The sequence below is a fragment of the Podarcis raffonei genome, chromosome 2 (assembly GCF_027172205.1).
Source record: "Podarcis raffonei isolate rPodRaf1 chromosome 2, rPodRaf1.pri, whole genome shotgun sequence".
Lineage (NCBI taxonomy): Eukaryota > Metazoa > Chordata > Lepidosauria > Squamata > Lacertidae > Podarcis > Podarcis raffonei.
The window spans coordinates 84,917,400-84,933,517 of NC_070603.1; the positions used below are offsets into that span (position 1 = coordinate 84,917,400).

The 16,118-nt window shown below is 42.0% G+C and overlaps 1 protein-coding gene across 1 annotated transcript; it reads left to right on the forward strand.

Annotated features, from left to right (window-relative positions):
* Positions 1–3,209: 3,209 nt before the first annotated feature.
* Positions 3,210–15,885, forward strand: HMCES (5-hydroxymethylcytosine binding, ES cell specific). Its single transcript, XM_053377955.1, has 7 exons — positions 3,210–3,575; positions 5,270–5,463; positions 8,252–8,395; positions 11,173–11,292; positions 13,928–14,097; positions 14,682–14,874; positions 15,470–15,885. Exons 2-7 carry the CDS (start codon positions 5,281–5,283, stop codon positions 15,677–15,679), a joined length of 1,020 nt encoding a protein of 339 aa, XP_053233930.1. The 5' UTR covers positions 3,210–3,575; positions 5,270–5,280; the 3' UTR covers positions 15,680–15,885.
* The last annotated feature ends 233 nt before the right edge of the window (positions 15,886–16,118 follow it).

Below are 16,118 nucleotides of genomic sequence, written 5' to 3' on the forward strand. Positions count from 1 at the left end.
CAGATCATAAAACTAAAAGCATGAATTTACTCTCATTGCCGCTACCAGTTTAGTTTCTTTATGGTGGCATTAAAACAGGCCTTACCTGTATCCAATAAAATACAGTAACGCAAAAAGGCTGCCTTGGTATTCTCAAGAATTTGATAGGGAAAAAATGCCTCAGAGTAGTATCTCTTGCCCACATTAGAATGCAGTTGCAACCACAGAGTACAAATTCAGTGGACCTATTACTTGTTCATATGAAAACTGACTGACTTCCCTTTCCATTAAGGATAGTTGACCCCAGTTTTTCTTTCATTAAAACAATTAAGTTATGCACAAATGTAAAAAGATGTTTCTGGTGGCAGTAATTGGCAGCAGAGAAGCAGCAGGGGTGATTTAGAGTGGAGAAACAGTGAATAGAGAAATGTTTAGCTTCTGACCCCACTATATTGCTCCTATTCACCCTCTACCAAAGCAGTTTTTCCATGCTAACAACAGCAAAATAAAGCAATTGGCCTACCATGTTACACAGTTTGCTCCTAAAATAGGATGTCTCTTTTTTGTATTTTGCAGTACCTGGAAAAAAGAATTGGTCTAATAAATTGCTGATCATCAGATTGCTTCATTGATTGTAACGCAATTGTTTAAATAATTAGCCAGCATTTTATTTTATTGAAGGTACTTTGAGTTTTGTTTTATTTATACATGCTAATATTGTGCTTTGTTCTACTCTGCATAATTTTGTACATAAAAGTTGTGCCATGTAAGCCAAGATTTAAACAGTATAGCGTTCTTTTTGAAAAGTATGTGGTTGGTCATTATGGTTGTGAAGGGGGTTGTGTACAACCACATTTCATAATTATATGGCTTTGGCAAGGAGAGGAATAGTTTTACAGAGAGCATATAAGGGCAAGTTCACCCATAAGTTATATGCTCAGGCTTTACATTCAGATAAGCTCCTGCCAGTTCTGGTTCCTTCAGAGTCTACCTGCAGAGTCCATACATTTTCAAACACATCACTCATATTCACATTATCATTTATAGGGGTTGTGCCCCAAATACCTTGCATGTAGCTCAAAAAATGTGTGCAGTGGCCCTAAGAATTGTCAAAGACGGCACCAGATATGTTCAGCATTAAAACACTTCTCTTCCATCTGCTTCAAACTCCCATTAGCAAGATGCCTTATATTAAGTCAGATCATTGGTTCATCTACTCCAGGCTTGTCTACTCTTGAACAGCAGTGGCCCTCCTGGGTTTGAGATGGGTCATTCCCATCCCTACCTGGAAATGCTAAGAACTGCACCTGGGAGCGTCCATTTGCAAAAGAGTTTGCTGTTCCACTGAGCTACAGTTCTCCCAGCAAGTCTCTTGCTGTGTTGTGATCATTCTCCCACCCCAGCAACTGCACATCTTCTGGTTTTGCCTTACACATTGTCTTTTTACAGCTCAAAAGTTTGGGGGTACTGATATTCAGGGCTTGTGACACCTGTTTTTATAGCTGTTGCTAAAGTCTGTCTTTACATGGCAGTGGGCTATCCTGCGCCAGGAACATATCGCCTGGATTTGTCAGCTTGATTATATTTCTATACTCTGTTGATGAAGTCAACCTGCTGTCCTTGTGCATTCAAAGCGTGTGGGGAAAGCACACAAACGGGGGGGGGGGGGAGATAACCAAACAGAAAACAGCCATGTGCAATGACTGCCAACATCACTTAATGGTCTGTAGAAAAAGAGAACAGGTTATCCTCTCAGTGGCAGAGGATGGATGATGTCAGGGTGGAATTCAGGGACAGGGAGGGCAGCCAGCCTACCTCCATGTTTTAAAGAGTGGCCTCACCCTTGGAGTCTCAATATTAAACCTTTTAATTATCTTAGTTTAATAGAAATATATAGAGCATATATAGAGATAACATAATGGAAGATGACAGGGTCCCCGAGGATGTGCTCTACGGGGAGCTGGCTTCAGGCACCAGCCTGTTGGCAGGCCAATTCCATGTTACCAAAATGTCTGCAAATGTGAGGTTAAAGCCAAGGAACATTAAGCGCGCTGTGTGGGAATCCCTTGTAGGCGACTGCAGGACCTGGAGACAAGTAGTCACGTCATATATCCATAGTAGTGACCTGAGCAGGAATGACCGCTAGGAAGAATGCAGAAGGCCATGATGCATCTGTAGTAGCACAACCAGATGCCTTCATCTGCCCCAGCTGCAACAAAACAGGTCTCACCTGTATCAGTTTCTTCAGCCACATTAGGCACTATAGTTCTCCAACACATTGACTTCACCCCTGAAGGTGCACTCCTCCACTGTCTTCTGAGACAGACAGATGCCAACAAACTTGCAAGGAATCATGGCCAATGTAGTAATTGCTGAGAGTGAATTCCTGTTTAATTATTATTTGCTGCTATTTTGAGAGTTAATTTTATTGTGTACTATCCTAATGCATTATTGAATATTACTTAATTTGATATAAGTTGTTTAAGTCTATCTTTATTATGATTTATTTGTATTGGATCAGATTGCTAAAAGATGTGTGATCTTTACTTTTTTCAGCTGTAAACCACCTTGTGTTAGTAATATAGAAAGGCGCTACATATACAAATTAAAAGTGAAATGACATGAAAACGAGATGTGGCTCCATACTGCAATTTAAGTAATCCATTGTGCTGGATAGTTTTACTGCAGAAATCCTGGGGCATACACGAGAAGCACGCTTGGTAACATGCATTTTGGGGCACAAATATTGCCTGTGGTTTCAGTTGCTTTGGCAACTACAATACTGTCATGATAAGGTTGTATAACCTGGGCTCTTGCAGGAGAAAGGGTAAGATCGGGTAAGGTAGAAATGCAATAATAATAGTAGCTATTATTATTATTATTATTAGCATCTCTATCCTACTCTTTCTCCTGCAGGAGCCCAGGGAGGTTAATAATTGCCGTTATTATTATTATTATTATTATTAATGTTTTATATGTGTTGGAAGCCGCCCAGGGTGGCTGGGGAAACCCAGCCAGATAGGTGGGGTATAATTAATAATAATATAACAACAACAATTTTATTTAAAAATGGGCCTTTCTTGGCATTCCCTTGAAAAGGGCCGAGTTGTAGAAACCCTAAGTGTGCCTGGTGTTGCACCTATGCAAGGAGGCCAGATCCCGAGGGGCCCCGAATCCTTCCCCCTTCCTCGCTCGGCGTAGCGCAACGGCCCATTTCCGAGGCGGCGCTTCAAAAGGCCCGCCGGGGCGCAGCGACGGGGTGGAACCACCGGGCCGGGCTGCTGACGTCACCGCCAGGCCCGGAGCCGGAGCTGCGACGCCGCCGAGGGAGGCGCGAAAACCCCGCGAGCCGCCCCAGGAGCTCTCCCTCCGCCTCTTTCCCTTTCCCACCCCGTCACGCGAGAGCGGAGCGCGCGCACAAACACCCTAGCTGAGGCGAAGAGCCCTGCGGGGGGCGGGTTCCGACGTGCGAGTCCACACACCGGGCGCCGTTCCGGGGCGAAGGTTGCCCTCCTGGCCAGCAGCTCCGCAGTCCGCGCTTCTTTCCTCGGCAAAGGTGGTCGCCGCCTTTTTCAGCCCTTCAAGACATCCCACAGGTAAGGAAGTTGCCCTCTCTCTCCCTTCCCCACCCTCCGTTGTTTCAGAGCTGCTCCTTTTTTCTTTTTTAAACCAAGAGCGGAGATTCGTGGGGAGGGATAGTTTCCCCCTCTAATAAAGCGTCTTTGTCAAGTTGCCCGTTCTGATTATGACTTTTTACTGGCTCAAATTTCAGTCTTTTAAAAAAAATAAAAATGCAGGAAAGCTGTTATTTGCCACAAGAAAGTTAAATGTGGGCTAGAGGGGTCGCAGAAGAGCTGGATTAAGGGGTTTTTTTGGGGGGGCGGTCTTTGCTGCAGCAGAGATAGGGCAGGTACCCACATCTGAACTTTTTCAGGAAGGGAGCCTATAATGATAGTGAGGTGTGAAGCTCTAGGTCTTACTGACAAATTAAAATGTAACACATCACACGCTCCAATAAGCTCTTAACTCGAATGTGAAATTGCTGATCTTCTAACAAAAGTATGTGGCTTGTTTCTACTTTGGGCGTTAGTACCTGAGAACTAGAGGTACACGGGTGGCGCTGTGGGTTAAACCACAGAGCCTAGGACTTGCTGATCAGAAGGTCGGCGGTTCAAATCCCTGCGACAGGGTGAGCTCCCATTGCTCGGTCCCTGCTCCTGCCAACCTAGCAGTTCGAAAGCACGTCATAGTGCAAGTAGATAAATAGGTACTGCTCCGGCGGGAAGGTAAACGGCGTTTCTGTGTGCTACTCTGGTTTGCCAGAAGCAGTTTAGTCATGCTGGCCACATGACCCAGAAGCTGTACGCCGGCTCCCTTGGCCAATAAAGCGAGATGAGCACCGCAACCCCAGAGTCAGTCACGACTGGACCTAATGGTCAGGGGTCCCTTTACCTTTACCTGAGAACTAGAAGGTGGCTAATGTAGCAACATTTTTTTTTAAACAAAGAGGGATGTAAGGGGGAATCTCGGAAACTGTAGGTAGGTTAGCTTCTGTGTGAATGAGTGTAAAGGAAAATTTAAAATAGAATTATCAAACATATAGAAGAAGAAATGTTGCTGAAGAAAAATCTGCATAGTTTCTGCAAATGTTAAGTCCTGTGTCTTACTAACCTTTTAGAATTGTTTTAGAGTGTCAGCAAACATGTGGATAGGGGTGAACCAGTAGATATTGTGTACTTTCAAAAAGCTTTTTCCAGAGTCCCTCACCAAAGGTTCATGAGTAAGCTTAGCAACCATGATACCAGAGGACAAGTATCCTTATTGAGTACTAACTTCTTGAACAACCAGCAGAGAGTTGGAACAAATTGGCAGCTCTTAGAACAGAGGGATGTATGAAGTTGGGTTGTTGGCATCTGTCTATCTTGAGAAACAATGGACTGTGCCTCTGGTGGTGAGATCAAACCATTGGAGAATCACAGTACCTGCTGCAGCTGCAGAGACAGGTAGCTTGTAACTTGCTGCCTCCCAAGATTGTGCCTCTCTGGGGCACAAGCCTGGACACTGTGAATGGAGGTCCTGGGCTGCCCACACTACAAGATCCCCCTCTCAACCCATCCTGGAATGATCTCTCCAGGAAGGCTTGGGATTCTATGAAAGGTGCACATCAAGGGCACATGGAATACTAGATTTACTTCTCTGTGTTTGCATTTCTAGAACTGAGACATTGGAGATTGCAGGGGTGTCAGCCAGATTCATAGGCCTTTGGTCTGAGTACATCTGCTTTTTGCAGGCCACTGAAGAATGTGTGGGCGAACAGCTGTTGTACTGGGAGCAGATCGTATCCGCCGTGCCTGTGAATACCGTGATAATCAAGGAAAGAGAAGGTGTCCAGAATGGAAAAATGCTGACAAATATAGTCCATCCTACAATAAGAGCCCACAGTCTAATAGCCCTGTGCTTCTCTCCCGACAACACTTTGAAAAGGTGAACCCCCCCAAATATTAGATTTGTGCTTAGCGTAACTTTCTGTTCAGCTACTTTTACATGTATAGGTGCTTTATGTTAGCTTTGCGAGATCAAAATTTCACAAATAAGGGGAACTGTGACTGTCTGCTCAGTGGAGCATTTGTGTTCCAAAATTAGAGACATCTGTTATATTCTGTAAGTCTAATCATCTAGAATAGCAAGCTTCTGAAGAAGCAGTCTTTCAGAGTAAGACATTTGTCACTCTTTGCTTTATACGTGAGGCCAAATTTTGACCAATCCATCTTTATTTAAGACAGAGATGTGGAACTTGTGTTGCTGGACTCCAACTCTCATCAGACCCAAGTAGCATGGCCTGTGGTCAGGATTCCTGGGAATTTTCATTCAACAATGTATAGAGAGCCACAGGTTTCCCCATCCCTGATTTAGAGCATTATGGTCAGTTGCCTTCATCAATGACTCCAGCAATCAGGCATGGTTGCAATAATCTTTAATGTTCACTGTGTTTCCAGTATTGCTAAGGGAATGTTTCCTTGTTTCCAAGACTACCAAACCATCTTTCAGCAAAATACAGTTTTGGTATACCAGTGGGGAAATGGTGTGAAGGTGTTGGATTCATATGAGATGTTAATTGCAGCAGCCCTCTGTAGAAACTTCTCACTATCCAACAGTGTGTTGAGCTGGATGTTCTCAGTAGCACTAGATCCAGCTGACCCCCGTCATGCCATTTCATCTTCATAAGCTCTTGACTAGTGTTGATAGCAGCCCTAGTAAAGGAGCCAAGACTGAAGTCTTTGTATCCAGGCATTGTGACGGCATCACACAGGTCTATTGCAATACATAAATCATTTTCTTTTCCTTCTGCATCGCCCTATTTTTTTCAAATAAAAGTTAGATTTAAATGTTTAAAAAATATGCTTACATTCATCTTTATATGTAATACAATCACCAAATAACAATTTTGTATACTGAGAAATTACTAATAATTACAAAGCTTACATTTCATTTAACTCAATCTGCATAGGCCTGGATATGGAGGATTGAGTTGCTAGTCTGTCTGAGAGTGAGAGGAGAAATGTACGGTATGTTGGGAAGTGAGAGATAGAAACCCTTCCATCAGCCAGAGATGATTATTTATCTGTAATGGAGCATTACAGTCCAACCAGGCTCCTCTGCACTACCATGTTTCCACAGGGTGCTGTAATTGTGTGTGTGTTTTGTTTGTTTGTTTGTTTTTGTCTTAAAAAAACAAATTCCTGCTCCAGCACACAGACAAATACAATATTGGATTGGTGGTTAATTGTGTTTTCTTTTTTGCAATAAAGCTGAGTTCTCAAATCTTGGAAGATAAGCACTTGTTCTGACATGATTTCACTCATAGTACAAGAGTAAAGAAGGAAAAAAGTGATTTTTAAAATAATCTGTGTCTCAAAATAGTATACATGCACAAACCTGAAGCCCCCGCCCTTTCCAAACCAAAAATTTGCAATCCTCTTTCATTTTCCTGCCTAGACAGGAAGCTGCCTAAGTGCTTGTGGTTGATTAGTTCTTTCTCAAATGCACATACCAAAGGTATCTTGCCCTTGTTGGCCAGAGGAGCACAACATAATTGCCTTGTCTAGGCAGAAGAAGAGAGTGTATATGCAGCAGTGTGAGGTAGATTTCAAAACAGCAGGGAGGTCAGCAAGTTGGAGGAGTAAATGGGTGTCTGGAGTCCTCAGTACACTGCTCTTCTACCGCGGATGTCAATAAACATGTGCTACACTGTATTCCTTAACAAACTAGTTTCAGTGATATTTACCATTAAGGAAAAGGTATCATACATATTGATTTAATATTGAATTAGAGCTTCAATATTAGAGCTGTATTTTCTGATGTTTACATGTATATGCATGCTGTAAAATCTCAGACCAGTAAGACTATTTTGGTATTTGTTTACATTGAAACCATTTTAAAAGTTGCCCTCGGGATAACACCGAAACTGAATTTGAATAGAAACTGGCAAACAGAGAAATGAAACCCGTTGGTCTGTTTCAATTGTTTCAACTGAGAAAAATGAAATAAATGACTCATAAAAACCGGAAGGTACATTGTGAAGAGGGTAAAATAGCAGATTTCAAATTCTGACAGCACAATCCTACACACGTTTACTAAAAATTAAATCCCACGATGTGTTCTACTTGCCTGTTTTCAAATGGTATTTTTTAACGTGGCTTGCCTGGCTATAACTCATGTCTAATTTACCCTTGCATTTTGTTGGTTCCTTCTGTAACTATTGTAGTCATATAGTAGGGTCTCATCACAACACAGAATTAGAGCAATGAATCCCAGAGCTGTTAAAGTGATAATTAACTTGCTGCCTTCTTTTTAAATATAAAACTTGGTATTTTTGTAAGTAACCAACTTGATTAGAATCACTTTGCTTATATAATGAGAGACAATGTAGTAATCTAGTACACCCTTTCACCCCAATCTACCTAGGAGGTATAAATGTATAGAAGTTTGCATCTCTAACTGGACAAAGAGCTGCTTGTGCAAACAGGCGCTCCACACATGTTTTCCAAATCTGAACACCTGGGGCTGTGCACCCAGCCCATTTTAGAAAGGTAAAAATCCCTCCAGTTTGGAAAGGTGAATTTATCAACCATTTTCTGCATTCCAACATAATTTTTCAGCAGGAATTTTGCTGTTTTCTGTGTTCACACTGTGCACACTGATTACTCTGAAATCTTCTTTCTGTGTTTTTGGATGCTTCTCAATATTTCTTCCTGTTTCCACTTTATTAAAGGATGCCAACTCTTCTGAACGTGTCCTTGTAGCTATGCGTTGGGGGCTGGTTCCAGCCTGGTTTAAGGAAGCTGACCCATCTAAAATGCAGTATAACACCTCAAATTGTCGGAGTGATACCATGATGGAGAAACTTTCCTACAAGGTTAGTTTTTGTGTAGCCTTCCATTTGAAAATAAACATATTTTTTTTGAAAGTCTGTCTCCTCCTGGCCATGCTATTTACGGTATGTCTTTTGAGCTATACACAAAAAGTGAAGCTTTTTCCTAGAGGTATTCATAACAGTTGCCTTGCCGCACCAAATGTAAACAATTCTGAACTGCATGCTGTGAACACAGCATCATGATTTTCCTGAAAGGGAAGAGCCCAGCAGGTGATAGCATTTCACATGCTGTGCTTGACAGAGCAGCTTCAAGATAACTGGCTGTTTGGTATCTGTGCAGGTTCGATTAGAGAAGAACATAAGTAATGTTGCTGGTTTGGGAGGCTTTGGGAAATACAATAGCAGAAGTGGAAGTCTATGAGAACTCACTGGAAAAACGGTTTGCTCTGAATACTGTCACCTCTTTCCATTTGCATCCCACCAACTTCATGCACACAAATGGAGGGTCTCTATTGGGGGGGAAGCAAAGGGTCATGAAGAAGTAACATGCATTCGGAAATGAGAGATCACATTGGAAAGTTAACCCTCCTTGTTTCTCTGTAACTCATTTATTCATTCATTCTGTCAGATTTCTTACCCACCTTTCACCAAAATGTCCCAAGGCAGATAACAATATAATCATACCATTATAAAAACAGGTAAACAGTTCCAAACAAAAACAGCTCAGTATAGATTAAACAAAATGGTGGGTCCTCAAAAACCAAATACCCTCACTATCAAAGTCTAGAGTAAAGAGATATGTATTCAGCATATAGCAAAAGCTACATGATAAAAATCCTAGTCACACCTCTGCGGAGAGAAAGTTCCACAACAGAGAGGGGCCCACTTCTGACCATCTTTTCCTGCACTTTTGAAGGATGGTGGAACTATCAAGAGAGCCCCTTCTGCCAACCTTAATACCTGGGAGACTGTTCCTCCAGCAGCACAAGTCATCATCTAACTGTGGAAGAGCCCCCTCAAGGGCATGTTGCCATCACATAGCAGTTTAGTCAATGTTTAGGAGGGGAAACCTCATTGTTCTTCTGACTTTGTAAATCTCTCATTTTCCAGCCTATAGAGACATTCCATACTTCAACACTTCCTTTTTATTTCTGAGCACAGTAAATGCCCTAAAATACCTAAACCCCTTGACTTAGTATTATGTGGAAGTTGGAATAGGTCATGGATAGGCTTCTCTCAAAGCATGCTAGACAGTGCCTTTCAGCACGTAGGTGGGTGCCTTTCTCTGGCCATGAAGTAGCATTCTCAAACACTTGTTCATTAATGTTGGATTTGGGATGCAGGCTTGAACCTTTTTTCAGTTCTCTGAAATTGTTCTTGGTATTGACCCATCCCAGAAAGAAATCATTTGCTAGAGGTGTTGCAAGGGTGTCTTATGTGAAATGATTTCACCAGTGAAAGTGCCTTAGCACTTAGAAAGTGTGAGTCGCATTGGTGCTAGGAATAGAAGAGCTTTCATATGAACGGTTGGTGCATCTGACTCCTGAGAAATTGGAGAACTTGCAACATGCAAATACAAATTTAATTAACAACAACAGAATGCGAGGTGGTATGGTGCTTGTTGGCAGCAAGACTGTTTCTCCCCAGTTTCTCCACCTGCTTCACAGCTCCTTTTGAGAGCCTTTGAATGCAGATCAGCTAGCTTTGTTGCCAGATTCTTCCGTTCCAAAACACAACACTGAACTGCCTCTCACTATGTTGCCGTCACAGTCTGGACTCTTAAGAGCAGAACTGAGCAAAGTGCACTGGACCCTTTCTTTTTCCTCCAGTGGCATAGCCTTGCTGCAATTGCACATGCTCCCAACTTTTTGTGAGAATTTTGTGTGATGCTCGGATGGTGTGATTCCTGTCAGCTCTTCCATCCTAATTTCTCTGCCTACTTCTCGGAACAGGAGCATGGCAAACCTTGGGGATTCCTCCCTGTTGCTCTCCTCCCTTTTTCTATGTTACAGGTGTGTGTTCCTCTTTTAATAGGTGGCTTTGTTTTAATAAAAATTCAGCTTTAGAAATGTACTACATTCTATCCTAAAAATAAGATTTGTCCTCAAATCTTCATGTAGAGGCACAAATAAGACACATAAGAGACCTTGTGGGAAAGTGGCCTAAACTCTCATCTACACTTCTGGCAGGGATGAGTAGAGGCTTATGTAAGGAAGGCCACTTTAGGATACATCTCTGAGATCAGTAAAAGCTAATTAGAAAGGTGTAACAGCCAGAACCAGAGTAGAGAAAAATACAAATAAGCACTCTAAAGGGATGGTAAGGATTCTTAAGCATGACTTGTAAGTGGAAAGCTCACAAACACTCGTTAAGAAGCAGAATGATAGAGGATAGGGGAATTGTTCCTCACCCCCCCTTATATGTAGAAACTGTTGCAATAGTATCCCCAAAAAGCACCTGAGCTGCACCAGGAACTAGCACAGTTGTAGGACTGTTGCCAATCATCACCATTTTAGAATCCCTGTTGTGTTAGGAATGCCATTGGGTCAATAAGTGTAGATGTAGTAATTAAATTTCTGTTTCCTTCCAAGGATTGTAGTGAAAACAAATGAGTCTGTCAATTTTGTCAACAGCTCCATGTGAATTCACATTTGCTCTGAAGATCATTTCTTAGAATCCTATGTGATACTATTAAAGTTGTCCCACCCCAAATGTTTGTTTTTAACTATTTGACGTTGCTATTTGCATGAATTAATAAAACTTGCTCCCACTTCCCTACATCTCTCTCCCTCCCTCCCTCTCCCTCTCTCTCTGAAAAGGGGCCTCTGTTAAAAGGCAAACGCTGTGTTGTGCTGGCTGATGGCTACTACGAATGGCAACAACAAAATGGGCAGAAGCAACCCTATTTCATTTACTTCCCCCAGCCCGAGGATAAAAAGGTACAACAGCAATACGTTCATATTTAATGCTGAAGTGCTCATTGCCTCTTTCATTTTCATTTACTTTCCCTCAAACTCTTAACTTGCTTCAGAAGGTTTTGGCTTTATTATTTTGGTCAGACTGCCTTTCCCCATGAAACAAGGCCACCCAAGGGTAGCTGTTGCTGAAGGTCATGAAAGTTCAGCATAACAGTATGTCAGAATTGTTCATCTTTTATACATGTAATTTTTATTATTTCATTTCTGAATCTCTTCCCATGAGGCATCCTGAAGCAATTTACAATATTTAAAGTGTTTTTGCATTGCCGTTCAATTCAAAATTCCCAGGACAGTTTAAAATAACTGAATTCTTTTAGTTACTAAAAGAGTACAATAGAAAAAGCAATTGCAGCAAAGTGCAGAATACATCACAGGTTAAACCCATAGGGAGAAATGGGTATTTGCCTTGCACCTAAAAAGAAACAAAAAAGGCAAACCTCCCAAACGTGAGAATAGCCCTCTCCCATAGCCACCCAGAGGCAGATTTAGTGGCGTGTGACCAATTCATTTGCACTGGGCATGGAGTCTCAGGGGTGCCGCAACTTTGATGTAGAATGGAAGGGGGGAGGCACTGAATTTTGGCATTACACAGGGTGCTGCTGGAATCTGAAACCCCAAGATCTGCCCCTGTAGCCACACAACTCACTACAGATCATGAAGGGAACCAGAAGAAGACCTCTAAGAAGATACTGGCAGGTTGAGGTGGGAAATATTTACTTAAGTAGCCAGGTCCCAAGCCATGCAAGGGTTTAAAGGTAAGCACCATCAGTTTGAATTGTGCGCAGAAATAGACCAGAATCCAAGAACTAATGAGTAGTGGCTACAATTCCTGGTTCCCAGTTAGTAGCCAGGCTGCTGTGTTCTGAATGAAAAGTAGTCCTGAGAGTCTTCAAACACAGCTGCATGTACAACATGTTACTGTAGTCAAAGGTTACCAGGCCATGGATAAGTGCAGGTGGTTTGTTTTATCCCAAAGGGGTGCAGCTAGTGTACCAGCTTCAGTGGATGAACAGGCTCCATGCTGTTGCGACCACTTTAGTACAGGGGTAGCAAATGAGGTGTCCTGCAGATGTTGTTGGACTCCAACTCCTATCAACGCCAGCATTGCAAGTGGTCAGGGCTGATGGGAATTATAATTTAGTAAAATATGGAGGGCACCACACTGGCTACTCTGCTCTGGTGACATAGCTAGAGCAATGGACATTTCTAACTAGATCAAAGCACGTAAGGAGCTGACTAGAACACAAGTGGCAGAAGTCTCCAGGGAAATGTCACTGAATGTACTCCCGTTATTGAGCTTACTCTGGTTGAGCATAGAAAATACTTCTCTGCACCTTTGAATCCTTGGGGTCCTATCTAGAAGAGCTTTTCTGAGTGGCTTAGTGTCTACTCCAGCTTGGCCCACTGGGCGATGTTAGTGACATGTTTGTTAAGCACTTGTTAAGGATGATGTTTCTCATATCTGCCTCAGCCTAGACTCTACTGATTCAGCAGTTCAGTCTATTGATGTGTCCAGAGCATCATCTAGTATTGGGTTAAGGAATCAATTTCACATATTGAAGTCTGAAGACTTGGAGAAAAGCAGCCTATCAGTGTTTGCTCAGCTTGTGCCCTTAGCTTATTACATCTAGTAGGAGAGGGATAATCTGGGTCTAGGAAGTAATAAAATTGCTTGTTATAAAGATTCCCTTCTGCCTTGAAGGAAGTAGTTGTGATGCCATTCTTAAAGGAACCCTTTTTGGACTCTGATAACTGCAGTAACTATTAGCCAGTTGCAAAGATGCTTATGAAGTGTTGCGAAGCAACTTCCGACAATATTGGATGAAAAAGACCCTGTGGATCAATTTTGATTTGGTTTCATGAATGATTTTGGCACAGAAACAATTTTGGATAACATTCACTGGGAGAAGAACATGCCCACTGAGATTCTTCCATATTTCTCAGCAGCTTTCAGTACTATGGACCATACTATTATTCTTGATTGGTCTTCTGAGTCGGGCAATGTGTTTCGGTCAGGGCCAGCCCACCCATTAAGTGAGGTGAAGCAGCCACCTCGGGCAGCAGAAACCCCCGAGCTGATGCCTGACCTGCCTCTATCGCTGGTGGAAAAGCAGCACCATAAATTGGCACAGATGCTGGCACAGCTTCTTCAGTGGTGGAGGCACTGGAAATGTGTGGTGCAGGGACAGGAGGCATGGCAGAATGGCATGGCACTTCCTGCTTTGCCTCAAGTAGCGAAACGGCTTGCTGCCCCTGGTTTCCGTGGTTCTGCTTGTAGCTGAGTGCCAGTTCTAGGACTTCTGAGCAGCAAAATGGCACCTGTGCTTGGGGTCCTGCTGGGCTATTGTAAACACACAACTTATGTTCAACGCTAGTGTCTTTTTTACATCAAATGAGAGTGAAATCATGGAAGTGTTGAATTGCTGCCTGGAGGCAGTGATAGTCCTTATGAGGCCGATAGTCCCAATGAGAGCTAACAAATTGAAACTTAATCCTGACAAGATGGTAGGATTGTTGATGGGTGGTTCATCTCTGGAAGGGGTTGTGCACTTGAAAGATTTATATTTTTAAAAAACACGATTCCTTAACTTTGCAGCTCAGCAAGCCAGATGTGGACGGTGAGGATGAAGATTCCAAGGACAGGAAGTTACTCACCATGGCTGGTATTTTTGATTGTTGGGAGCCCCTTGATGGAGGAGAAACATTGTACAGCTATACCATCATCACAGTAAATGCTTCAAAAGATCTAAGCTCCATCCATCACAGGCAAGGGAGAATAGCTCAATAAGTGTTTGGTGAAATCATATTGTACAGTGGAACTAGTTGAGAATAAGGCTGCTTAAGTCTCAATTCCCATCACTTCTGTGTACCAACTAGTGTGGCATATGATTTTTATATTATATAAAAAAATAATCACACCTCTCTCTATATATAATGCATAACTTTTAAAGGAAGGTCAGAAAAATAACACCCCCCAAAAAAAAAATCTCCTTTGTCCTCTTAGAGAAGAGGATCTGAATAGAAGTTACTTGTTCTGAGTGACAGGTTTTGGCTCATAAAGAATTATGTTTATACTATATTTTGTGGTTGTCATTTGAATTATTCCAAAACGGTTACCTGGCTCCATCATTCAGACCCCTTGAAAAATAGGGCCTCTTTTGAATGATTGTGCTGCAAATTCATGTAGATCTTAGTTGCTGAATTCTCCTTCCTTTATCTCCATCTAATATTAGGAATCTGATTCTGTTTGATGCTTCAACTGTGGTGTCCCCCCCAAAAAAACCATAACATGCTGTAGACTAATTTCGGTTATTCTCTTCACTGAGATCTGTATTGTTTAACTTGTTTAGAATGCCAGCTATCTTGGATGGGGATGAGGCGATCAGAAAATGGCTGGATTTTGCAGAAGTACCCACACAAGAAGCTGTTAAGCTTATCCAACCCACAGAAAACCTTGCTTTCCACCCAGTCTCAACCATAGTGAACAATTCCAGAAATAATACACCAGAATGCATTGTACCCATTGAACTGGAGCTCAAGAAGGTAAGATCTGGGGTTTTAAGGTTTGGGAAAATAGGTAGGGTTATTATTCTCACGTCATATTTAACTTCAACCAGGGCTACATTTGCACCATACATTTAAAGCACTATGGTACCAATCCAATCCAAATCACTTTATTGTACTAGCCATTGGCCATGACAGAGCTGAATCAAAAATAAATACAAGCAAACGGGGTGTCACACCACACTATGATACCACTTTCAACTTTCATGGCTACCCTTAAAGAATTATGGAAACAATAGTTTGGTAAGGATGCTGAGAGTTCTTCCCCTCACAGAGCTACAATTCTCAGAGTTGCCTAGGAAGAGGAATTGATTGTTAAACCACTCTGGGTATGGCTCAGGGAGGAGAAATAGGGATCAAATAACAGCTCTCAGTACCCTTAACAGACTACAGCTACCAAAATCCTTTAGGGGAAGCTGATTGTTTAAAATAGTATCACAGTGCTTTAAAGGGGTGCTCCAAAAACCATGATGGTAATAGGTAGATTCTCTAAACTACTCTCATCATTCCTAATCAACCTTTAGTTCATAATAGTGGTATACTTTTCTAATGGTCCTTGTTCTCTGTCTCCTAGGATACCAAAGTTAGTGCAAGCAGCAAAATAATGATGAACTGGTTAAAAAACAAATCTCCCAAGAAAGAAGATGATGGCGATGGCTTACCAAGATGGTCCAGCCAGTTTATCCAAACCACACCACCTAAAAAGACCAGTTCAATCTTAATACACCAGTGGCTCAAGAAGGAAGATGGAGAACCTTCTGCAAAGCATCCCAAAATTCAGTGACTTCTTGTTACTTGCACTTTATTCTTAAAACACATTTGGCAGTTTCTACTGATTTGAATTTGCAGAGTGGGGTTGCAAATATTCTGACTTTTAACATTTAACACTTTTTCTTGTCTGTAGTACAAACTGGGGTGTGCATTTTATGTACAGTGTTGCTATTCCTCTGCCAACCTTGGGAGAGCAACCTTGAGAGAGCGATATGTGAGACACTTTGTTTCTCTCCTAGGAGGAGAAATATATTAAGATTCTGTAAGGCATGTTTCTTGTCCTGGTGTTCATCCAGTTCACTTATTGAATTCTTTGGAGAGAACAGACCACTGTTACAACTACGAGCTCCTGTTGCAAAAATGAAAATAACTGTGTTCTTAAAGCATTATGAATATCTTATGTTCATCTTACGAGGCCTGGGGTGTCTCCTTCACATACTTTGTAAGTATGA

Coding starts and splice junctions, on each gene's coding strand:
- HMCES (XM_053377955.1), top strand. CDS start 5,281: ATGTGTGGGCGAACAGCTGTTGTACTGGGAGCAGATCGTATCCGCCGT. Junction 5,464..8,251: donor CCCGACAACACTTTGAAAAG/GTGAACCCCCCC, acceptor ACTTTATTAAAG/GATGCCAACTCTTCTGAACG. Junction 8,396..11,172: donor TGGAGAAACTTTCCTACAAG/GTTAGTTTTTGT, acceptor CTCTCTGAAAAG/GGGCCTCTGTTAAAAGGCAA.